Raw genomic sequence first — 26,247 nt, 5'->3', positions numbered from 1 at the left:
AGTAGACCCATGGTTTGTACCCTCTCTATAATAGACCCATTTTTGTAATATATCTATATTATTGCTAATAATATATATATATATATATATATATATATATATATATATATATATATATATAGCTAAAGCACTTTCTGGATGGATGCAAACTGCATTTCGTTGCCTTGTACTTGTGACAAGTGCAATGACAATAAAGTTGAATTCTAATTCTATTCTACAACATACAGTTGAAAGAAAGCAACACAACATTCTCAAAAGTACAAACAGCATAGTGAAACAGTGCTAGAACTTGATAGTTCACTCACTGTTTCAGCTGTTACGTAATGGAGTAAGCATCATCCTGTTAAATGATGTTGCCAAGAGCCATCTTACATACCATCTGTTGTATTCTGCTACATTCTCTGTGTCAACACCCATCAACATACCCAGCCTATGTAGTTTTGTAACAAAGAGAGTTCTCGTTTTCTTTCATGTATCTTCTGTGTGTTTTCAAAGACCGCAGTTCTTACATAATTTAGGTCACTTTGCTAAAAGTAAATGAAGACAGCACTCTGACAAAACTGTTGGAGACAGAGATAGATTTGTTTGGGGAATTTCAGCTCGCGAAGGGCAACAATAAACCCAGCAAGATGAAGAGATCAATTCAAGTGGAAGACAACATTAAAAAAAACCCAAAAAAAACACAATTATTCAATTAGACTCGGAAGAAATATACTTACAAAATGAATGAGTTGTGTGTTGTAAGTTATTGTAATGTACGTGTACAAAATACTCATCACACTTTCAGTGTTTTAATTGTTTTATTGCTCTTTTTTAAATCTACTAAATCCATTGATACAAGAAACTCATCTTCCTAATATTTATCCACAAACTTCCACTTGTGTATAAAAAATGTTAGTCTACTATTCGAATGACTGTGCAATCAGAACAAGTCAAACACCATTTTGCATATTTTTTAAATATATTCATCTGCCCCATGACCTGGACCACAGTGGTGGTTAAACACAGAAGTGGTTAATTCAACCACTCCGTGTCAATGTGCTGTAATATTGTTACCTGTTAAATATTCAACAGTCAACATACTTAAAAAAAAAAAAATTTTTTTTACATTAATCTGCACAGGAGTAGCTACACTGCAAGTGTATGGGTGTACAACCAGTAAAGGAATAGAGGTGAAGTCAAGTGAAACATCCTACACAATTAACTGAAGAAAAACTGGTATGTGGCGGTGGAGGTGTGGCCTGAATGAATGTACTCATCACGGCAACGAGGGATCACTTACATCAGACAAGTCCTTTTTTTTTTTTTCCTACCTGCAGTGCTGACGACATGAAATGGAAAAACAGCCACATGGTTCACACACGAGTACATTAAAAATGACAGTATTTTGTCTGTTTACATTTCAATCTGTATCTTAAAGACATCATGTATAAAATCATTTTCTGGGCCACACACTGGAATTACTGCAGATAATTTACACCACGCTGCCAACATACACACTACCACAGGTTGAAGGCTGGACAGTGGGAAGAAAAATAAATAAATTAAAAAAAAGAAATCATAATATAGGTTTTGGGCCTGTTTATTCAATCCTGTTTATAAAAATTTATTAAGACCTACTGACCTAATAATCTTTTCAAATGTGCTTACTTTCACTGGCTACATCTTTGTTTCTGGTGTCATTCACTTGTATAACTACATTCTAAGTAAATGGGGAAAAAAGCAAAGTCTTTTTATAATGGCAACAAAATTATTAAAACGTGAATGTGAATATCATAATTCCTCAGCAAGGTAAATTTGTTTTAAATACAAAATATATTTTTAGTTTTCTTTTCTTTTTAGCAGAACAGAGCAGTTGCCTCCTTTGTTTTAATTTCTATACTTTACCACAAGTAAAACAAATAACAAACTCTTAGTACTGACCATTGATATCATGTGTGTAATTACTTTGGGGGGACTGTTCGGAATTGATTACCTCTGTTAAGAGTTCTTTAATTAATTTAACTCATTTGTTAGACTGGTTCCAAAGATTTTATTTAAGTGATACTTTACCTAAAATAAACTATATCTGTCAGCAGACAACATTTTGAAAAGTCATGAAATACAATACAACTGTACAAATCTGAAAGCCATACGCCCTATAAAACTAGGGCCACTTGCTATCATAATTCAGATCTTATTTCACATCTTGCCAGCAACTCGAGAAGTTCTATTGCTAGAATAAGTCACTTTCCTTTTGATTAAACTTTGGAGTATATTTACATAAACTGCCTTAGCCACAGATAAATTTGTTAATAATCAGAATAGTCATTAATCCTTTTTGTTGTATTGTGGTATCATAACATCATCACACACACACACAAATATACAATTTTTTAAAAACCTTTTTGTTTCCTAATAAATGTGCCACATTTTATCTATTTTGTGGGAGAGAAAAAAAGGCGGCGCCCTCAGAAACTCAGCGTCAGCACATGTAATACTTTGCTCTGGGCAATTTGCAGAGATCGGTTACCATCTCATGGAAATTGTTCATTGACATTCCACATCATCAGTAACAAGTTAATTATCAGGAAAAGCCCGTCATGTTCCCTGACTGACAAAAGTGCTGAGCGTCCACACTTAAATCTGATTTCAGACAGCACAGTATGGGAAGGTAATCTCTTCTCAAATCACAACCACATTAATTTCACCAAATATATCACCAACTTCATATTGGAATTGAAATCAACACTAAATGGTAAATATTATCAAAGTGTTATAAAAATGATCAAACAGCTTTGACTCTTATCTGGAAAAATGTTTCCTACAAAACAATTGCACATAAAAATACCACATCTTTCAAGAACAATCAAAGCATCTTACTGCTCACACAACAATGTGCAAAGGTACTCAGCATTTTAACTCATTAAAATTTTAAGAAATAAACCTGTCAAAATAAGATAAAGTTATCATTATGTTTTGCAAAAAGTGTTAAAGAAATTGTATAAGTGCTACGGGAGTCTTTACAGTCTGTCAGTCAGCGATTGGGGGGGGGGGGGGGGAAGAGATTCAAAGCCATGTGTGAACCTCTGATGTTGTTTTTAACATATCAACTTCCATCCTTTAAGACAAAATGCACAAATATGGTTCTTCATTCTCATGCATAGAACCAGAAAGTGTCTCATAAGTTTCTACTGCATATTCACACATGTAGATGTAGAAACTGCAGTCAGTCTTCATACAAGTGCAAACACGACAATGCAAGAAAGGCCCCGCCTCCATCGCCTGACAGTGGATTAGGAAAGAACTGATCATCTCTTACTACAGGAAAGAGGTGAAACCAGGTTAAGAGGATTTTTAAGGTCTCGTTTGAAGCAAACTAATTTTTAACAATACAGCTTTTTCTTTATGAATATGCAATTGTGACAAACTATAAGTAAGTAATAATAAGTTCTTCCACCAGATCATAAGCAGCTTCTGACTACAAAGACAATCTGCTGGAAAGTGCTCTTGTCTGAAATGGATATGGCTCCTCCAAATCCACCACCATCCTATACATTTGCACTTATAGTTTTACTCCTGCCCGAATCCTTCTGTTTCCTCTATGGCAAACATGAGTTTCTCCTTCAGCTGTTCGTAGCTCTTATAAGGAGGGAGGTCCAGACGATTAAAGCTACATAAAACAAGAAGACAGAAACAGAGGGTGGCCAGAAGTGCTCTATTAGTATTAAGTTAACATTTTCTGTCTAGGTCATTCATAATGATGACAAGTGTGTTGTGTTTGCATTTATAAATGATAACATTTATTCAGTTGCAGTAATGTCCCACGGTACTGCGCACAGCGAAGACATCTGCTAAATAAACACTTAACGAGCAACAATGTATTCTCACATAGCATTATATAACAACAAACACCAACATCTTATGCTAAAAATAAAGGAACGCTTGCAACGGTTGAATCAGAAATGACTAATAGGGTTTGGTCATGAAAGTTTAATCCCACATTAAGCCGGATATGACACGAGATTTAACACATGAACTGAAGAAACCTGTACAAATGTAGAATTACTGGTCTTACCATGTGTGGCTTCGTGGAAGCCAGTTTTCTTTTCCAACTTTCTCAATGCAAAACTTCTGTGGACCATTGCTTCCTATATTGATCAAAAATAAGGATAAAGAGATTAAATATGATTTTGATATCACATACTGGTTTATACTACTGTACAAATGTCATGTGTTCACTGTTAATACCCATTAGATCAGCGAAGCCGCCCACGGGAAGACGACAGGTTCCTGTGACAAACTGCAGAAGTCTCATCCTTTTTTCGTTGTCCATCTCCTTCACAAACTGTTAACAGACAGTTTTGTGTTAACACCAGTATCAGGCTGATATCCGTACATTACAGTGATACTAATTTTCCATTTGTTGTTTTTTCAGTTGGAAAAAGAAATATTCACACTGAATTAATCAGCTACAGCTGATTCAATAACATATTATTATTATTTTTTAATTACCAACCTGCCAGAACCACATTATCTGCTTGCTAGTTCGGGCATAATGTCTATAGATTGTGTTTCTCTGCCAGTCCACCAAGTCTATCTCCTGCATACCGCACAGCATCACCTACAGACAAGAAGGGGACATTTTATAAATAAGCCCAACATTCATGTTAGTATTTATTTTCTCTTATTTTTTAAAATCCATATTGTTACAGAATCCCTGTAGTATTTAAAGGACCAGTGCTACCTCAAACACTTGTAAACGTTATAGAGCATCATCTATTGACTTCAGTACCTCTAATTCTCTAGCATCAAAGTACTGAAGGTATTGCTGTGGAAGAACTTCATTGAAGCCCTCAAAGAAAGCCTGTGTCTGCTCCTCCACACCTCTGGATAGCCTCCACTCTGCCACTAACCTGCATAGAGATGACATAATGAAATATTAATAAATTAATATTAACACACTATAGAGATGTCAAGTGCTGCTTAAAAATGAACGTTTTCAAGGAAAACAGAATTATTATGTCCGAATTTAAATGTTACGCTTGTTTACCACGTTATGTTATGGAGCATGTAAAAGTAGCAAATGAATATGGACGGTAGGTAAGAAGTTGTACCTGATGTATTCCTCTTTATTTTCTTCAGTTACTAGAATGTTCCCTCCATCTGGTTTAAGCTCATGTGTGGTGACCTCCCCAAGTATCTCCTTGTCAACGGAGAAGAACATCTCCAGACCGCACTCCTCTATATTATTGTCCCTACAAGCAAGACAATGACAGTTACCGTCATTACTGACAATGTTTACAAAAAAAAAAAAAAAAGAAGTTAGCTATTATGTCTGCTCTAAAGTTCACTATAGAGTCCTATACATTTCCACAGTAAGTGACAAATTATGGGAGCATAAATCATTTACTCAAATAATGCACATGGCCCAATCTGTCCTCTCAAACTCTTCATTTGTGTGCATAGGTTATCAAAACCTAGTATCTAACAATATGCAAACATATTTAGGAAATGAAAATATTTTTTAAAGCAGCCCAAAGTCTATGTATATATCCACAAATTCTGGTCCACTTATAACAACCCAACAAATCTCAATGTAAAACACATCGAAGTCCTCGTCATTCACACCATCCACCACAAGTCTAACTCAATTATCACATGTACATCAGAAACTTACTTGATCCAGATGAGTGAATTATAGAATTCTGGATCTATGGACTCCAGGTCTTTCAGGCCCAGAGGTTTGTTCAGAATACGTTTGTAAAAGGGCAGCGAGAAACCTGTGTCGATAAATTTGCCATGGAACAAGGCCTGGAGAGACATAAAATGGAAATGTTTTAAAAGCAAATTAAACAAAACAACAGATAAACAGAAGACATTTATCTCATATTTGAGATTTGTAATTTTATGGTAGAAAGTCAAACATATTATTCTGTAAGGCACATCTATTAGGTATATTTCTCTTTTGCAATTTAATTCAATGATTAGATTTGAGATCTAGTCATTGTGATTAAATTGCAATAAAAGAGAATAGCATAAAATATTGCATGATTCACATAAAGTAATTAATGTGTTACACAATGTAATACTATATGGGTGGGCCATTTATATGGATACACCGTAATAACATGGGAATGGTTGGTGATATTAAAGTCCTGTTTGTGGCACATTAGTATATGTGAGGGGGCAAACTCCTCAAGATGGGTGGTGACCATGGTGGCCATTTAGAAGTCGGCCATCTTGGATACAACTTTTGTTTTTTTCAATAGGAAGAGGGCCATGTGACACATCAAACGTATTGGTAATGTCACAAGAAAAACAATGGTGTGCTTGGTTTCAACGTAACTTTATTCTTTCATGAGTTATTTACACGTTTCTCTTTGTTCACAGCCATTGACATGTTGAAGAGGTTAACACGTGATGATATCGTGTTGATATCTGGTGAACGCAGTAACCGGGTCATTGCAGCAGATTTCAATGCAAGACGCCCTACGAGACCACCCATCTCCCATGCTACAGTTAGCAAACTGCTTGCTAAGTTTCGTGAAACTGGTTCAGTGTTGGATTTGCCAAAATGTGGATGCAAGAAAACTGTCACTAATGAAGAAACATCAGTGGCTGTCCTAGCTTCATTCAGCAAGAGCCCACAGCGTAGCACTCGCCGCATGTCACTGGAGAGTGGCATTAGTCGAACATCCCTTCGGCGGATATTAGCTACTCACAAATGGCACCCTTACAAACTCCAGCTACTGCAGCATCTCAACGAGGATGACCCAGATTGGCGCACAGAATTTGCAGAATGGGCAAAACAAAAACTGGAACAGGACCCTCAGTTCACGCAGAAGATTTTGTTCAGTGATGAGGCAAACTTTTATGTGAATGGTGAAGTTAACAAACAAAACCACCGCTATTGGTCTGACACTAACCCACATTGGATGGATCCCTCCAAGACTGTTGGAACAACAAAAGTGATGGTTTGGTGTGGTATATGGGGTACAACGATAGTGGGTCCATTCTTCATCAATGGAAACCTCAAGGCCACTGGATATTTGAAATTGCTACATGATGATGTGTTTCCCTCTTTATGCACTGAAGCTGGCACGTTCCCTGAGTTTTTCCAGCAAGATGGTGCACCACCACATTATGGGTGCCAGGTCCGAGCATTCCTAGATGAACAGTTTCCTGGAAAGTGGATTGGTCGTCGTGGGCCAGTTGAATGGCCCCCAAGGTCTCCCGATCTGACCCCCTTAGACTTTTATCTTAGGGGTCATCTGAAGGCAATTGTCTATGGTGTGAAGATACGAGATGTGCAGCACCTGAAACTATGGATACTGGATGCCTGTGCTGGCATTTCTACTGCAGTGTTGCTATCAGTGTGTGAAGAGTGGGAGAAGAGGGTTGCATTGACAATCCAACACAATGGGCAGAACATTGAACACATTTTATAAGTGGTCGGAAACGTGTAAATAACTCATGAAAGAATAAAATTACGTTGAAACCAAGCATACCATTGTTTTTCTTGTGACATTACCAATAAGTTTCATGTGTCACATGGCCCTATTCCTATTGAAAAAACAAAAGTTGTATCCAAGATGGCCGACTTCTAAATGGCCACCATGGTCACCACCCATCTTGAGGAGTTTGCCCCCTCACATATACTAATGTGCCACAAACAGGACTTTAATATCACCAACCATTCCCATGTTATTACGGTGTATCCATATAAATGGCCCACCCTGTAGTATGGCATAATAATATGGCAGGATATAGCAATGGCAGACCAGATTAATCATGCACATACATTTAGTTTCAAAACTAATGATTTAAACTTATTAGTAACAACTGAGAGATGGTGCGCATACCATGGCAATAAATCGCCCAATGAACTTGAAGTACTTAAGGTGATCCGGGTTGATGTAAGAGGCAGGGTTGATCTGAAGACAGTAGTTGTCCTTGCCAGCATACTCAAACAAACAGTACATTGGATTCAGCACCTCATGAGACAGCAAGAAGAACCATTCCCTGAAAATAAGCACAGGTGGCCAAACTGGTTGAGTGGGGTAGTTCTTTTTAAACTAGATTTTAATGACAAAATCATGAGGTTTTTACTGTTTGTGTTGTTATTTTAGCAACAGGGTGGTGCAGCTTTTACTTTGAGATTACCTGGCCACACCTCCATAGTCCAAGCCTTCCTCACCAGGGAAAATTATCCAAAGTCTACGCCTAAGATCTTGTGGGTGGAAACTCATGATCTAAGAATGAATTAATTACACATCTCAAGCACTGAAAAGACAATGTTATTAAATATAGAAATGTGGTGAGAAGACAGTACAACCAATTAAAACAATTACCTGCTGAAATGAATCCTCAAACAAAGTTTTGCGTGAAACTGTAATTTTAATGTGCTGAGGCATCGACAGTTGCTAAGGAGAAACAAAACATGCAAACAATGTAAATAATTGATTTTAAAAACTCTGTCCACTAGCAAAATCATTTACACTTTACTTTGCATTTGTGTAATTAAAAACAAGAAGAACATAACAGCATATGTAGTAAAACAGTATGATATGCTGAAAGCACGTACCTGACACCAGAATCTGAAGTATTGCACTTTGGCTTTGAAGTCCCTGACATAAGTTATCTGTGGCCCATTCTCACTACGAAAAAGACCACATTAAATTATTGTCAAATAAAAGTATCAAAATACATTTTGATAACAAGTGCTTATATTCATCTCTGGACATTCTGAGCATCCTGTTTGTTTTCTTTAGCAACACCCAGGCTTTGTGGTCATGATCACTTGAGATTATAAGGCTCACTTGATTTTACACCAATCACTGATTTAAATATATTCAGGTGTGCACTAATCAATATTCTCGACATTTGCAATTTAGTGTGGAAAGAGTTAGATAAGCAAACATATACACATTTTGTAATATTAATGAGACACACCTGTCCCATTTAAATTGAACTCTGGTCATTTCCCCCCCCCTCCCTTTCATGATGCTTGTTCATGCAAATGTAAGCACTGTAACACACCCAGGTACGGACCAGAACAACAGAACAGAGACCATTGGAGTAGGTCACAGTCAAACTCTCGAGCTGTTTGCTTATGTTGAGAATGACCTCAATTATAATTATAAATACATAAATAAAAACAACCAAAGACTTTTTTGATTCACAGGCTACAGAAGCTTTTAACATGCAGTTGTGTCTGTCTCCATTAAATGAATCTGATCCCCCTCGTGTTCAGGCTACTGCTTAAAAGTACAGCTGCTAGCACAAGATACCAAAACTTACAGTGAGGATTTCCCTGTGCGAGGGTCAATGTAGGTTGTTGTTCGCCTATTGTGATCTACAAAGTAGGGAATACCATCCACAGTGAACCTCATCTCCCAACCCTCAGGCAGAGGCTTGTCATTCAGCAGCCTGGATAAAGTTAAGTAAGCACAGAGAAATGCAACCATTAAAAGAAATCCTTTTAAAAGAAACATAAAATGTATATTTTAAGTTAAATGAATAAAAAATAATAAATGAAATCAAAGATTTAAAAACTCGTCCTTAAAAGCAGGGTTTCCTCCGTACTACTTAACTGTGATTAGCTGGTTACAAAAAAGCATTTAGACAGAAACCCTTCCCTTTGTGTATCCATAAACCATAAACTTAAGAGCAGTTAGTGGTCAATAGAAAAGACTTTCTGAAGGAACTATCTAATTCCACATCTGTCAAAGATGTCAGAATCCAATCATTATGTTCTACACATTTAATCCAGTTTCACAGTTGCCAGATCATCTGCATGCAATTGCTGTGCCACTGTTGACCTGTTCCAAACTCCACGCTCCTAAGAGGTTAGGACAGTTTTTCAGTGAGTCCTGCAATGGAAAGAATTAACCTTCTACATCAAATTGATGGCTGAAACACAGACCTAAAATGTGTCACTCAGAAATTTGGGCCTGCCAAAAACAAAGTGACATTCCTTTCACTAGTCACTTTATTCTAGACATATCAGCGCTCCCTACTGTCAAGAACACAAAATACACTCACCCTTGGGTCCTTGGGTCTTCCCACTGTGTCCTGCGAGTTGGGTGATGGACAAAATACACTCTACCATTGGTGTCAGTTCTCTTTTCTTGTGAAGGAGAAAATCAACACATTTCATTTCATTTCATTTATTTATCATGTCAGTAACATCAGCTAAAACGTTTTTGTAATCTCACTGATACTTACCCCATCCGTGAGGCAGAGGTCCTAGTGGGTCAAACTCTTTACTGGCTGTGGCTGCAAACTGGTCTTGAAGCTGAGCCAGAAAGAAAACGTTACAAATGTCAAGTCTGCAAAAACATCTGTAAAAACTATTTTTGTCACGGTCTGTTTAAACACAGTTTAGACTTAAAATCAGAGAAGAAACTGACCCAAGACTATTTGTATGTTTATTTCCATCGGGTGCTTAAAGCTTTTTAGTCACGAGACTTAAAACATGCTATCTGGACTTTACAAACTCATGCAGCCTTACTTGAGCTCCTTTTACACTCGAGAGCTACATCAGACCTCAAAGTCTGCACTGTCACTTCATTTTAAAGAGAAAGATGTTCCAAAATGTTTCCAAGACACAATTATTGCAATATATTGTTCAGCATGAAATATGCAAGTTACACAGTAGAAGTAGAAGACGGAAACCTTAAGTGCTTATTCATTAAACTGCAGGTGTTTAGTACTTAAAAGTTAAAGTTATTTTTTTATTTATAAATTTGAATTTAAGACGTAGAAGGACTGTGCAGTATAATTTTTGTATGATGTGGTAAAAGTACAGCATATACAAATGATTTTATAGATCAAAAACCATGCGTACATGGGCTCTTTAAGCAAATCAAAAGAAATACATTTTCAAACTGTTCTTCATGTCTGAAGCACATTCAGTGACTGCTCTCACCCCATATATGAATCTCTGGTTAAATTGCTGCATGGCTCCCTGGAGCTGGCTACGCTGGTGCTGCCATTCCTCGTAGTTACGCACTGACTCCTGTGTGGGTCTTTGCCATGTAGTAGTTCGGGTTATGTGGTCAACATAATAAACTCTACCCATTGGATCCACTCTGCGCTCCCATCTGCATAAAAGGAGAGCAAAAAAAAAAAGTTGTTTATTTTGCCAATGATTTCTTTCTAGATATTAAAAACTCCCAAAGAGAACAGATAAACACATAGTAAAAGTGATTATAAACAATGTGACATAGATAATTATATGCCACTGAATACACAATATTCAAACTACATTAATATATCTATAGTATAAAAAACATGAAGATGTTTGGCACCCTGAAGGCAAAGGCTCAGGCCTATCCCAGGTTGTTCTTTTCTCAATGTGATCCACATAGTATACCCGTCCATTCTGGTCAACTCTTTGCTCCCACCTGCAGAAGAAATACAAATTATAATAAACAGATTGAAAATAAGCTTAAATGAGGGGCCTATAAAAGAAAATGCAGAAAGCATTGCTCTTTACCCTGGGGGCAAGGGACCATTGTTTATGGGAGCCACCCTGGGAATTGTTGCTGAGGCACTGGCCCCTTGTTTAGGAACACTTGCTGTCTGTGAGGAACTTGATGTTGCCGCTCTTGCATTTGATTCATTCTGCTGATCTGAACACCCACTAGCTGATGCCTGAGAGGAACCATCGGAAGCTGGGCCTTCGCTGAGTTCACTAGGAGAAGAACTGCTAGAAGAGGCTATGAAATGAGCAAGAACAAGAGTAGGGAACCTTTAAGTCTGTGAAACAAAAATGTTCTTTCTATTTCCAAAGGTGTATTTGTTTTCAAAAGCGTAGTGACTTTAATACTGACTGAAGTCAGTATTCAGTGCTTTAGCTAGTATAGAAAAGAATAATGGTATATTAGACATGAGGGAGATTGAAATCACTCATGTGATGTATATGTAAGCCATTTAATCTTTGATGTCTTATAGTTTTCCTACATGGTGAAGCTGCCGGTTTCTGTCGCATAGGAGGGGGCGGTCGAGTAGGTCCAGAAGGAAGTGATGCAGTGGAGCCACCTGGAGACCGTGAGGGAGAACTTGTACCATTGACAGCATGCACATTTGGTACAATGACCCATTCATCCGAGTCACTTGAAGGTGATGAGCCTCCGCTTGACCTACAAGTACAAAATACTTAATATTTGAGTAGTTTTCCAAGACCAAAGATTTAAAATGTTTATTTAATCTTACAAAACCAATGTCCAAATATTTTAATGCAATAGTATCTTAAGATCATTAATTAAAGATTTACTAGACCTGTCACCAGTATCTCCATTTTGCCGCGTATTTCCATTTGGAAGAGCAGCTAGCAAGCCATAAAAACAAAAATCAAAATAAAATAAAATAAAAATCAAAGTAAAAGACAAATGTTTAATGTGACATTCAAAAATGTATGTGTAACTCCCAAGTTCTCAAATGCTTGGTTGCAAATGTAGTCACTAATGCAGGTAGATATAAAGGTTATGCCAAGGTCTTGTCAGGGCACAGAACACTGATAAGCATTTACAACCTGGCAGCAGTTTCCACCTTGTTACCTCATTGCTATCAAAATCATTAATAATGACCAACATGGTAACAAGCTAAATTTATTCTGCAATTCTATTCATTTTCAAATTACAGATTATGAGCGTTCCTGTTCTAAAATTGCAAATGTGTCCCACATAGTATACTGGGCTTGTGTGAGCGTGGTCTCTCACCTTGTTCTCTCTCTGCCAAGACAAAGGTTTCTGGGTCTACCTGCATGCCATCCAGACAGACTGACAAGTCACCTACAAGATCCTGGGGGTCTCTGTCAGAGCACAGCTGCAGTGTCTGCACGACCTCACATACTTAAGGGGGACAGAATACATGTCAAGTTTTAAGCAGGCACTGTAATTGCAAGACAAGAGAACACATACGTTACCATAACACAAAAGAATAAAAGCAATTATTAACAATGTCCTGGTTTAATTAAAAACTGCTCCTACAAGCACATTGTTCTCCTAGTAACATTTATTACTAAAATAAACAAATACTGAAGAACAATTTCCTACAGGGTCTCAGATTGTTATTAATCACCTGATTTTCAAAGCAGCGTTTCCTTTTTTAGCCCAAACTGTGACAGGGTGAAAACAGCAGAGCTGAAAAACTCCAGTCACATGGAATGCCTCAAAAACCATGTGCAACAAGAATCTCATTCAGTGCTTTGAAAATCACAGACAAGTAGCTCTTACACAGAATGTAGACCAGACTGTAATGTCACATGTTTTGTGTATGCTATGCACACTGACCAGGTCTGAAGAGGCATTGTATTTAGTTACTTCAAACACAGAAGTGCATAGGTGATGCAGTGTACAGTGTACATTGTGAGACATTTTGTACAGCTCAACTCCAAAAACCTAGAAATATTAGCTGTATACTCATTTCCTCACAACATCTTTCCGTATCCAAGGTTAATATAGAAAATAGCAGCACAAGTATCCTTGTGCTACAACATTTTCACAACTGTCTCATGCATGGCTGTAGCTCAGGAGGTACAGCTCCTATTGATGAGAAGGTCAGTTGTTCAATTCCTCCAGTCTGCATTTCAAATTATCCTATAGTACTGAACCCTGTGTTGCACTCATCAGCGTGTTATAATGAGTGTGACAAAAGCACTAGGGATAGAAAAAAGTGCCTGTATAAACATGTGAATGAAAGTGTTTTGAGTGCTCAAATAAAGTAGAAAAGTGCTACATAACTTCCAGTCCATTTACCATATCATGCCAATAGTGGAAAAAAAAATTTGCCACTTACATTTCATGTCATTGGCCTTAAGGGTCTTGCTGATTTCCAATGTAGCTAGACCCAATAGAATGTCTGACTTGAGTGTCTGATGGCTCCAAACACGAAATATCAGTTTGCTGAACGGCGTCACAATTCTGTAGAAAGGTGAGAAATTTTCAGCATACAGCACCAACCAATACGATACAACAGCAGAGAAATAATTGAGGGAATCTGTACAGCTTCTTAGCTTTTGTTTGAAACTCATCAAGCATTGAAACTTTTTTTGTTTTTCCCGCCTCCAAGTACTGAGGAAATCCAATTAATAAGTCTATGATGATTTTAATCCTCCATTATATCTTACATTACATTTTCTGTCTACAATTGCAACATTCTGCTAAAATATGGACCTAAACAAATTTTCGCAGTTGTACTCACACTGTGAGAGCCTGCTTCCATTTAGGGCTGTGTGTGTTGTTGCATTTCTCAGTCCTCTTTGACTGGCCATCCACTGCTATTTCAACATATGGACTTGGACCAAACCAGGTCTTTTTGTTTTCCTTCAGCTTAGCTGAAAGCACTGGAAAAATAAAAATTCTAGTCATGGAAAACCAAGATTTTAAAACCACTTCCTGTAGCCCCATGCATCCTGAGCTCAACAGCAGTTAGTTTAATTACAACCAGCTTTAAGGTATTTTTTAAGATCAAGGGATTCATCAAAATCTAGGTTTCCATGACAGATGTTAAGCATATTAATAATGATAAAAGAAAACACCGTAAAGAATTTATCACAGTCCTCTACTGGTTTTTGTTAAATGATGAGCATACAAATTTTGCAAAAACAATAACTTACCAGTAACTTGCAACTGGGCCTTCATGGTTCATCCATAACATTAGAGCCTGTGGCAACAACAAATGAACCTCCAATCAATGTTATCAAATATAACTTAATACTTAAAGAGTGAAAAATATAACCTGATTTATAGTCAACAGTGAGTAAGCCTTGAGGAAGCAATCTAAATAAAACAAAGAGATACTTGAGACACATTCTGGTATCTGGGATCATTTTTTGTTGACTCAAAGATAACATGTTATCTCCATTATCACTCTGGTTAAATATTTAAATTGACTGTGGTTTACAATACACAAATAAACAAATTGAGCTATACCCCCACTAGCTTCGCAGCACACAGGCCCTGGGAAATCATTCATAACTGCTGTCCAAATCTGTCACTCATCTGGTAGAGCTTGTAAATCAGCAAACCGCATTGCTATGTGTGCTAGACAGTCAATTTTAGTAATCAAAACAGAGCCTGAACTAAATAATGGTTGGTCAGTATAAAAAAAATTGTATTGGCATACATATTGTTCATTGTTGAGGTTTGAGATATTGGTACTGAGAAACTGAGGTTGTATGGAGTAAAATGATTTCTGCTTATTAGTTTGTGAGGTTTTATATATACAAACAGAAGGGAAAAGAGAGGGAGGATATCAGTCAGTAAACTGATATCTGATCTCGTTGCGCATTAGGCTCAATTTTCTCACAGGTTAGCAGTAATGTTAGCCAACAGAAGATTAGTTATTAAGACAGCGTTAAACACTAGAATCTAGTAGAGTTTCCGTTTAAGCTGTCACATCACCATCACTGGCCAGCTTGTAAACTGTTTCATAACTGTAACGAAGGCGGACAAGTTCAAGAACCTGGAACTTTGCACACCGATATCCTGATCAAGGCTTTAGCTAACCATGCATTAAACCCACGCTCGAAATGCTAACACCACTTTCACTCCTTCGACTATTTAGAGGAAAAATCAAAGCTGTTCCTTGGAAGAACTCTAAGTGACCATACCTGATGAAAGAAGAAGATGAAGAGTGACAAAAACTTTAGTTTCAGCTATGTCTGAGTGATGACAGGTAAGATAACAACATCAGCTCAGACCAGTGATCCGCTAGCTTGAACAAGTCCAGGTTTTCCGGTACAAGTTTTTCATAATAAAGCATTGGAGAAAAAGGCTTATTATCTATATAATCGGATTATCTATATAAATTATAAGCAACATTAGGCGTCAGACCATGTTAATTTTTATTATGACGTTATACACAATCAAAAACAAAAATACAAAAATAAAACAGCACGATGCACCAGACTATATTTGTCCTGGTATTTTTGTCCCCCAGCTTGCTGCTATTTATAAGTCTGGACTAGAGTACTTTCGTCATTTGATTTCTGTCTGCAGTATTAGTAGATGTAACCTATAGGCAAGCTTTTATTTTGAAGGGACGTTGAAGCTGCTGACATCGCGATAAAAAGATAAAACAATCGTATAATTTAACAAGATACAAGATACGTTTATGTTCCTTTAAATTTTACATTGTTTGGCAGTACATACTAAAATATATGGTTTTATTTATGAAATTATTCAGACATTTACTCGATGGCCAAAGTGTGGACACGCCCACGTGTGACATCCGTCTTTTTGGTCCCGTGACACGGCTGTAATTGTTAGCAGTCAGCAAGAAACGTCGCGGTGTGGTAAATGATTTGTTATTTGTTCTATGAGCAGTCACTTTCGCCATTAATATAACGTCTGCTGAAGCACGATGTTATCTCGTCTATTGAAGGAGCACCAGGCGAAGCAAAATGAGCGGAAGGAGCTGCAGGGTGTGTGATAACAAAAATCGATAGTGATAGCCGCCAGTGCTAACCATTGCTAAAAACAAAGCTCTCTTTGACTTAGGATGTCCCAGCACCACACAGAGCTACAGTCCGGTGTTGATTGATTGTAGTAATGTCTTTTTTTCTCTCACAGAGAAACGCAGACGTGAAGCAATTGCTGCAGCCACTTGTTTGACAGAAGCCCTGGTAGACCACCTCAACGTTGGGTAAGACGGTGATTCCTTTTTTTCTTTTTGCTTATTTCTTGCTGTTCATTTTGGTTTGATTGTAGTTAAGGATTGAAAACAGGCTCTGCTGACCCTTTGGTCCCCAGAGACGAGTATGTCCCACAGAAATGTCTTGATGCATGCTCAGTCATCCAGGTAAGTAAATCTCCAAAAGTTGATTCTGTTGATCTGGACGTAGCATTTTTAGTGGGAGTAACGTTTCGTCACTCTTCCAAGTGACTTCTTCAGTCTCAGCTTACTGCAGGTTTACCCAATCGTATAAACAGTACATTTGCATAATGATCGAAACTAACACCACTGAAGGAACAATGGGCTGGGAGGTCAGTTCCATTGATCAACAACCACTGATCAAAGCCCACTGATCAATGGCCATGAGTACCATTCACAGAGAGTTGGGGAATGGCTGCAATCACAGCATTGTAAGATGCCAAGAGATGTACCCTTAGACCCCCTTCTCGATTCAGAGATGGTCTTTCCCTTTTCACGTAAATGACCTCCTTGACTCCGCGCTCAAACCAGCGTTACTCCCTGTCCAGGATGTGTACATCCTCATCATTGAAAGAGTGTCCACTGGCCTGTAGGTGTAAATAGACTGCGGAGGTAGCTCTTCTGTGTTGTGCCATCCACTTCGCCTGAGGTTGTTTGGTTTCCCTGATGTTTAAGTCCTGGCAATCCTCCTGGCACTTAACAGCGTACACTATGTTACTCTGTTTGCGTCGGGGGACCCGATCCTTGGAGTGGACCAATTTTTGGCGCAGCGTATTTTGGGGTTTAAAAGCCACAGAGACCCGGTGTTTTGAAAAAATGCGTCTCAACTGTTCCGATACTCCTGACACATATGGGATCACTACAGGTTTTCGCTTGGGCAGCGGTTGTCCTTCTCTCCTGGATCGGCTGGAGCTTTCTTTAGGTGCCTTTCCAGCTTTGACAAAAGTCCAGCTGGGATAACCACATTTACTCAGGGCCTTTTTGATGTGCGGTTCTTCTGCCTCCCTGGCCACTGTGTCAGTGGGGATGGTGTTCGCTCTGTGTTGTAGCGTCCTGATGACACCCAGTTTGTGCTCCAGTGGATGATGAGAGTCAAACCTTAGATACTGATCCGTACACATCCTACACATACGGATCAGTATCTAAGGTTTGACTCTCATCATCCACCGCTTCGCCTGAGGTTGTTTGGTTTCCCTGATGCATAAGTCCTGGCAATCCTCCTGGCACTTAACAGCGTACACTATGTTACTCTGTTTGCGTCGGGGGACCCGATCCTTGGGGTGGACCATTTTTTGTCACATCTAGTTTCAGGGTTTAAAAGCCACAGGAGACACGGTGTTTAGCAAAAATGTGTCTTGATACCCCTGAAATACACAGAATCACTACATTTTTTTGCTTAGGCCAAAATGCGCTGCGGCAATAATTGGTCCACCCCCAGGATCGGGTCCAAAACTCATCCAGGTTTCGTCACTTGGATGAGTGACAAAACGTTTCTCCCCCTGAAAACGGTACGTTCAGATGAACAGAATCAACCTTTGGAGGTCACGCAATCTCTCTGGAATATGGACATCTGTGTCCTGCACCAATTGTATTATTTACTTTTAGGTGTTGCTCTGAAAGCTGTACCTGTTTCAGCACCAGTAATTATTGATCTTCTTTTTTACATTGCAATTTTAGTCAATGAAAAGTAAGCAAGTTGTGAAAAATCCCTGAGCCCAATATTAACTTTCCACGTTGTGTTGTCTACAACCAGTATTCAAAATCTAAAGATATTTAATGTAAAATGACAATAAAGTTAGAGAGTGTGTTACATTAATATTTTTTTTGCTTATTTAAAGTCAAGTGTAAACAATTTTAAAAGTATCTTGATTTTAGTGTGATGTTAATAGCTAGTAATTATTTATTATTTGTATCCCACTAATTAATAATAATTTTTTGACTGATTACTTCGTATATGGTATGTCAGTGCCAGGCTGACACAAGGCTGTCACACACATCAGATTTTAGTCATACTGTTTCTCCAGGCTTTCACATTACTAACACCTTCTTCGGACCAAATTAATCAAACAGTTTATTCTTAACAGGATGGACATCGCCTAATATTTAACACAGCCAAAAACAGTATGCTGAAATTATTAACAATGTATTGTGAAAGATGTGATGAAACCAGGACAATCAGCTTAAGAGACTCAGAGTGGGATGCAAAGACCATTATTGTTGTGCTGCTCCTGCATGAAAAAGATTAGCCTCCAGACCAAAATCCTTCTGGGACAAAGAGAGATTTTTACTATATTGAGTAACAGTGTATGGTTTCAGTGTATTGAAATTGTAGCGGCTATATGTGTTATAATGCCCTAAACCTCATTATTTTGTTCTGTTTCATTTTAGAGTTGCACAGGCATATGTAAACCAGCGAAAGCTTGACCATGAGGTTAAGACTCTCCAAGTGCAGGCAAGCCAGTTCTCCAAACAAACTGCTCAGTGGATCAGTATGGTGGAGGGATTCAATCAAGCATTAAAGGTAGGTTAAGGAAATGGCTGTCGTCTGTCATCATCTCAAATCTACCATATCAGTCTTGAACACAGTCATGTTGCAAAATGATTTTGCAGCAAACATCAGCATTTTTTCAAGGTCAGTTAGGATGAAAATGTTAAAAGAACGTTATGATATTTAATAATATTGTACTTGTAATGATAATTTGGCTGACATATGTTTTTTTGTCGGTATAATTTTTATCCAAAAATTCCCTAAAAGACATCCCCTTAAGTGTGCCAGCAGGCTAACTTCTAGCTGCAGTTCTTTGTGCAAGTGTGAGGAGTAAAACACATTAAAACTGTAACGCTAGACGCTAGAGCAAATAAAGTTACTATTGTAACCTTGTGTTAAATAACGTCAGCGGTACATACAAACAAAACTGTTTATGCATCTTCCAAAGATCTGCGCTCTCTGTTGTGCACTGGCAGTTCCAGGTCACCACATCACAGTTGTGTAAAATACAAACTGGATCATGATTGGCTTCGGAATTATTTGTGACATCACCAAGGAATTGCTTGTACAAACACATTTTAATTAGGGACTTAATCTGAGCTCAACACACTTTTCCCCTTCAATCCAAAAAACACATTTTGTGAATTAAAGAGGGCTGATAGTGGGTTATATTTGTACATTAACAAGGTTGTGAATACAAATTTTTTCATGCTCTCATTTAAACAGGAAATTGGAGATGTAGAAAACTGGGCACGCAGTATTGAGATGGACATGAGGACAATAGCAACAGCGCTGGAGTATGTACACAAGGGTCAGCTTCAGTCTGCTTGCTCATAAACCATGAACGTGTACGTGTTGGACATTTGCAAGTAAAACTGAATACACTGGAATAACATTTAAATCTACTTGAGTTGACCCCTATCAGCGAATATGTGTTTTGCCTTTGTCAGCAGTTTATTTGCTTGTCTGCACTCCCCTCTAAGTTTGCCAGGGCGGCTCAGATGAACATCAGAATTCTGCTGCTTTAACAACTAAATGCACATGTGCAGAAATTGTTATGTTGTTGTGTTAGCAGCAGTGTTGGAGGTGCTTACAGATCAAGGTTGCAACAACCTAAATGGCAGTAGATAAATATTTAGAATAGAATAGTTCATGTACAAATGGGGGGAGGCTCTCACCTGTGGCACCTGTGGCCTACTTTTTCTGAAACAGGAGAATCTGAGTACTTTTTCTGAAACAGGAGAATCTGACGATGGCTTCCAGGGGTGGAAAAGGAATCATTTTTGGGGCAGTGTTAATTACCCTTTGCATAGCCTTCCTGTTCTCAGTTGTGGTCCTTGCATACCTGATGAGTGGTAGAAGGCCAGCAGCAGCTCCCAGTCCTGGTTATTCTTCCTCAGGACACAGTCGTGTGCACAGGGCATACATACAGTAGGGGGCTAAGAACACAGCCCTGCAGCGATCCTGTCACTCCATGTGGTGAGTGACAGTAGGCGATAGAGGTGGGGGCCGAGTCAGACAAATTGGTTCACTACATTGCCTGATTTGTTGAATAAAAGAGGAAAAAGTAACATTGTTGTAAAGATTCAGTTTACCCCTTTGCAATAGGTTGAAGAGGCCACAGACATAATAAACACCGGTTACCTTTATTTAGTATATCCAAAAAAAGCATTTTGTTTTCTGGCTTTCTTTTCTGTGCCTGATACCTGAATGATGGATGGATTTCAGATGTTGTTAATGATGGAAAAAATATTTTAATAAAGTTTAAAAATCTTCACTTGTGTTTTCTTCTTATAAAAAAATGTGTTAATTGAACAGTTGTTACATATAAAGAAATTGGGAACAAGGAAATGTGAATATTTGTATAAAGTACCTCATTTAAGAAAGAAAAGCCTGTAGGCTGATTTTTAAGGAGATGCGTTGTCAGGAGGTTCATATGCACAGCAGATGTCAGTGTTGGGTAAGCACAGATTAAATCTTTACAACACAACTGGAGAACAAGTGAGAGTTAAAGGTTGTGAGGGTTGCAAGTTTTGAAAATTACTTCAGGATCAAGAATTGTTTTGGGGGGTTTTTTCATAATGGCTTCAGTGTACCTGTTACAAATGTGAAAATCCCAAAGAGACCTTAACATTTATAGACTTGCAACTATTGCAACACGTTTTGATATAAATATAGTAAGTGGATAAATACCTGCCTGGCTAAGGTGCTTGGACAGTTTGTGGAATGTGTGACGTGTCAGTGAGTGTGGCTTGTGAGTTCACTAATAGTATTACAGGCAAGAAATTTACCACATAAGACTGCTCTTAATCGAATTTTAATGTAAAAAAAAAAAAAAAGTTGGATGGATTTGTTCTTTTTCCACCGGCCCAAAAATTGCACAGGTCATAGAGACTGTTAAAAGAGTACTGTATGAGCTTTATTGCTGATATAACTGTCAGGTGAACTGAGGCAGTCACAGATTGTACTCATGCTTGGTCCTACAGGATTATCACAATTTGTATAAATACTCTTAAAACACAAAGTATTCATGCCGCTATAAACTAGGAACCTTCAGGCTTTGAAAATATATACTGTATACACTTTGTGGTGCACCATTTGAAAGGACCTGACGTAACATGTTAAAATGTCTTTAAAAAGATCTTGAAATCCAAGTGCACGTCACAGAAAAGGTTTTTTGTTTGTTTCGTTCCCACCACCTTTTTTTTAAACACACCAACCAAATGGTTACGTGTTGCTGGATTACCAATAGCGGGCTAGTCTAAACGGATAAACAACAGGGATAAAGCTTCTGTCCAACCAGCTGAACTAAGACTGGAGAATAACCAGAAAGGGAACGGGAAGAGGAGCGACAACGTGTGGAGCTCCATCACTTCCCAAAAGATAAAAAGGTAGGACAACACAGTTTTGTGTTTTACTCACCACTTCACAAGAAAGTAATTAGTTTAAATGTGAATATTAAAAACTCAAGATATGCAGAAATGAACTTTTGAGTTTTATCTGATTATAAATTTACACTGATTGAGATTTAAACAGTTATTAGCAAATTTAGTAAACCACGTGTCATTAAAAACAAGAAAACATATTTTAGAAATCCGTTGTCATTTGCTATTAGGCTAATAGCAAACTGATTTCATGTTTTTGTACCCAAATTTGAAATGGGACATTAGAGAAGTCCCTGGGAAGTCACAAAATTAATCAAGCATTTAGCATTCAGTTGGGAAATTACTGTAATTTGGCATCAAAACTAATAATGTGGTTTATTATTTTTTTCTGCTTTTTTGTAAAACAGCAAATTTGAACATTTGTGGATAACCAAAATAATTATATTCTAGCATTAAAAATATCATTACGGTGAAAGAGCTTGTACACAATGGTGGATTAACGATTACAGAAACATAAGAAATCAATTTGGTAATTACCAATATTGTTAATTTAGGGCAGCTGTAGCATAAACCTTGCACTGACATCTCTCTCTTTCTGAGAGAGTGTTCCGGTTCAGAAAATGTAATTATAGCTCTACTTGCTAACTTAATTTATCCCATATGTAACAAGATTTTAACAAGTATTAGTTTTTCCACACGATAAATATTTTGGATACCTTAAGCCACAGAAGTTTTTTTGTTACAATAATAAGCCTGCAGACTAATTAGTTTTCAGCAATCCCAAGCAGATCCGTTACGGGTATTAAAATTATGCTTCAAAAACATGTCTTCGTCTGGGTTTTACTCCATCACAAATGCCTTTTCTTTCTTCCTTAAGAGTATTATCCAAAGATTTATCACGTGCCCAGAGCAGCCAAAGCAGTTTTGCATTAGGGGCACCCTTCAATTATGGCTCTCACTGAACAAATTCATTGTGTCAAATAGCTGTCAAAAAGATGAAATAAAACAATATAAAGCTTCAATAAAAACCTAATTATTGTGGAATTGAGACAAAATCGGTTTTGCAACATTCCTGAAACGTATCAATGTATTTCTGATTTACATTCTCTTCTCTGAAAACTGTATTTGAGAGCTTCCCATGTCAGTACATACTAACATGTTATTTCAGCAGGCATCAAGTTCTCACAGTGACTGAAAAACTACTTCTAGTCCTGAAGACATCATGGATACACAGTTTGTGTATGACCTTTTAGGGTAAGAAATACCAAAACTAAACTTTGACTTCTTGATTTCTTTGCTAGCTGTAGTCATACCTTACCGTACTCACAGATGCAGATGTGACAGTCAAATACTTAACATTCTTATTACACATTATTTGATCTCTTTTAGGGAAAAGGCTTGGTTATACATCTCTGCTACCTTCATTGTGTTGTGGATTGTCGGGTGGCTCTACAGAGACAGCTTGGAGATTGAGGATTTCAAAAATAAGTATGTCTTTGTTACTGGCTGTGACACGGGGTTTGGAAACCTGCTGTGTAAGAAACTGGATCGTAAAGGTTTCCGTGTACTAGCTGGCTGTCTCACAGAAAAGGGAGCTGATGATCTGAAAAGAGTGGCAGGGCCTTATCTGAAGACTGTCCTGCTGGATGTGACCAGTCAGGATAGCATTGAAAAAGCAATGGAGTGGACCAAGCAAGAGGTTGGCGATAAGGGTGAGAAATGATTTCCTACAGTTACATATGCGATTGTAGGACATTATTAGATCACACAAGGCAAGCCTGTAAACAAAACACAACATCATTGTTTCCTTGTTTTGTCTTTTTATTTGCTTTGTAGGACTTTGGGGTCTTGTGAACAATGCTGGACGTTCATTACCCATGGGTCCATCCGAGTGGATGAAAGTGGAGGATTTCCACAGCACACTGAAAGTAAACATGAATGGAGTGATCGCCATGACAATGACCTTCCTGCCCCTCATCAAACAGGCTCGTGGTCGTATTGTAAATGTAGCATCAGTGCTTGGTAGAGTGGCAGCAAATGGTGGTGGATACTGCATTTCCAAGTTTGCAGTAGAATCTTTCTCTGACTGCCTCAGGTAAGACTCATTTAAAGGGCTGCTGCAACCATATATATTAGCTTAAGGACCCACTTGGTACTTTCTTCTTATTAAGAAAGACAGACAGTGTATCATAATTAGAAAGTTAGCATGGGTGATACAGTTTTATTACATTTTCAGTGATAAAAAAGACCATCAGTAAATTACAGAGTGCACTAAAAATGCACACCATCTAACCAATTGTACAAATAGACCTAATTTGGCCACAGCGTGCCTCAGAGAAGGAGTTTTGGTTCTGAGGCCAAACGGAGGGAAATGTTTGTCACCCTCACTGACTCACATAGCTACATTAACTCCCTTTTTCTGCCAGGTAGTTGATTATGTTTTCATTAATGACAATGAAAAGCTTGCAGCCTGTGTTATAGAGCTAGCACTGAAACCATCTAAATCTATAAATGAATAGCCTTTATTGTCATTGTACCAGGTACAACGAAATTGGAGTGCCACTCCCTTGGTGCAAAATGCAATAATAAATATAAATATAAAATATAAAAAGTACAATAAAACAACCAAAGTACTCAAAAAATAGTAAGTACGATATATACAGAATAGCACCTAATATTCAGGTTCAGCAAACCTGAATATTAGTTGGTAAGTGGAAACTCAAGACTTTACTAATATTCAGTAGGTCATTCAATAGTATTTGATAGTGATAGAATACAATGTATCAGTTATAAACAATTGATAAGAACTCATTTGCACTCTCAGAAAATCAAGAAAGCCCGCACTGTAAGGGAATACTAATGACAAGTAGAGATTTTTAGACTCATTTGTTGGCTTAAATGCAGATGGCCAATCCGTTTGGCCATTTGATTGGCCTTTCATGATCTACCAATCCAAATATTTTTATTAATATCTCACAAATAAACTGTAAAGCAGATATAAAGCAGGACATGTGTGAATGGTGACCTGTTAGAAAGTGGTGCTCAAAATTAGATGAGGTTTTGTTATTGCTATGAAAAAGCAACACACAGAGCATATCTGTGTTTCCAGGAGAGACATCCACTACTTTGGAATTAAGGTGTGTATCGTTGAGCCCGGGTTTTTCAAGACTGCAGTAACGAGCCTCGAACCCATTGAGAGGGAGCTCCATCGCCTGTGGAACCAACTCAGCCCTGAAGTAAAGGCCAGCTATGGAGACAAATACCTTGATAAATGTAAGTACAATGGGCCGTGGATCATCTGAAGCATTTTATTGATGCAGAATAGGTCAATTGTGTCACATTCTTACAGATTTTTTTTTTTTGACTCGTTTTTGTTTGTTTGTTTGTTTGTTTTGCTTTGATACACTAGGAATGAAATGTAACTGCTAATTTTAGATATAAAAAGTCACCTATTGAGAAGTGACTTCCAAGATTCATACATAACATTTAAATCCAAAAATATGTTTGTGTGCTTTTAAAAAAATGAAGTATAAAAATAAATCATTGAACATCAGATAAGAATGAAGGATTCTTGGAAATTGCAAGTTTACTGTGGCTTAAAAAAAATCACAAATTACTATCTGGTCACGATACATAATTCTCTTTTTAAGATGTCAATATACAGCGTTTGATCATGAATGCCGTCTGCGACTCTGACCTCACTAAAGTGACCAACTGCATGGAGCACGCTCTCTCTGCTGCCTACCCTCGCACCAGATACAGTGCTGGCTGGGATGCCAAGCTTGTCTGGATCCCCCTCTCTTACATGCCTTCCTTTGTAGTTGATATTGCACTGAAGCTCGTGCTTCCACGTCCTTCAAAGAGCGTCTGATTTGGGATGACCTACTTTATGTCATTTTGACGGAATAAGGAGGCTGACATTAAAAAAGTATTTTTTTCTTGATCTATTTTCCTTATCAGAGTTGGCCATGCGATGATAATATGACAACTTTAGAAATGACTGTTATTATATTTATAAGTGTATGCCATAGAAAAGTTTTTTTCCTCTGTAATGTCTCTTTGACACTTCTAGACAACACAAAAATACTCATACAGTTTACTGTATGCATATTATTCTGTTTGTTAGGTGTTTTAACGCTATTATTTAAGGTGCTTGTTATGGATGTTGTTCACCATGGAAGGCTAAATAAAGAACATTTTAATATTAAGAAACTGTGTTTGTCAGAATGC

At 37.8% G+C, this 26,247-nt stretch overlaps 3 protein-coding genes across 5 annotated transcripts; 2 read left to right on the top strand and 1 right to left on the bottom strand.

Moving 5' to 3' along the window:
- Positions 1-792: 792 nt before the first annotated feature.
- Positions 793-15,728, bottom strand: itcha (itchy E3 ubiquitin protein ligase a). Its single transcript, XM_087840991.1, has 24 exons — positions 15,602-15,728; positions 14,606-14,652; positions 14,191-14,332; positions 13,786-13,910; positions 12,708-12,839; positions 12,268-12,316; positions 11,950-12,128; positions 11,483-11,705; positions 11,295-11,390; positions 10,913-11,087; positions 10,210-10,279; positions 10,027-10,111; positions 9,283-9,411; positions 8,567-8,639; positions 8,334-8,405; positions 8,146-8,234; positions 7,845-8,004; positions 5,660-5,793; positions 5,097-5,237; positions 4,775-4,895; positions 4,499-4,603; positions 4,231-4,327; positions 4,058-4,130; positions 793-3,652 (listed from the first exon to the last, which is right to left on the bottom strand). Exons 2-24 carry the CDS (start codon positions 14,628-14,630, stop codon positions 3,553-3,555), a joined length of 2,595 nt encoding a protein of 864 aa, XP_087697117.1. The 5' UTR covers positions 14,631-14,652; positions 15,602-15,728; the 3' UTR covers positions 793-3,552.
- On the top strand, positions 15,616-20,909 carry bloc1s1 (biogenesis of lysosomal organelles complex 1 subunit 1). Of its 2 annotated transcripts, none has more exons than XM_006782779.3 (4): positions 15,616-15,666; positions 16,563-16,635; positions 19,033-19,165; positions 19,859-20,909. In XM_006782779.3, exons 1-4 carry the CDS (start codon positions 15,660-15,662, stop codon positions 19,967-19,969), a joined length of 324 nt encoding a protein of 107 aa, XP_006782842.1. In that variant the 5' UTR covers positions 15,616-15,659; the 3' UTR covers positions 19,970-20,909. The 2 variants fall into 2 exon arrangements, with proteins under 2 accessions (XP_006782842.1, XP_006782841.1); XM_006782778.3 differs by lacking the exon at positions 15,616-15,666 and adding an exon at positions 16,212-16,414.
- Positions 20,910-21,903: 994 nt separating this feature from the next.
- rdh5 (retinol dehydrogenase 5 (11-cis/9-cis)) lies at positions 21,904-26,229 on the top strand. 2 transcript variants are annotated; one of them, XM_035904609.2, is made up of 6 exons: positions 21,904-22,023; positions 23,186-23,271; positions 23,407-23,729; positions 23,854-24,112; positions 25,127-25,290; positions 25,668-26,229. In XM_035904609.2, the coding sequence occupies exons 2-6, from the start codon at positions 23,240-23,242 to the stop codon at positions 25,886-25,888; spliced, it is 999 nt and encodes a 332-aa protein (XP_035760502.1). In that variant the 5' UTR covers positions 21,904-22,023; positions 23,186-23,239; the 3' UTR covers positions 25,889-26,229. The 2 variants fall into 2 exon arrangements, with proteins under 2 accessions (XP_035760502.1, XP_006782843.1); XM_006782780.2 differs by having other exon boundaries at positions 21,959-22,023; positions 23,189-23,271.
- The last annotated feature ends 18 nt before the right edge of the window (positions 26,230-26,247 follow it).

Source organism: Neolamprologus brichardi, chromosome 5, assembly GCF_056152115.1.
Source record: "Neolamprologus brichardi isolate AB-2024 chromosome 5, ASM5615211v1, whole genome shotgun sequence".
Lineage (NCBI taxonomy): Eukaryota > Metazoa > Chordata > Actinopteri > Cichliformes > Cichlidae > Neolamprologus > Neolamprologus brichardi.
This window is presented reverse-complemented; position numbering and strand designations above follow the sequence as displayed.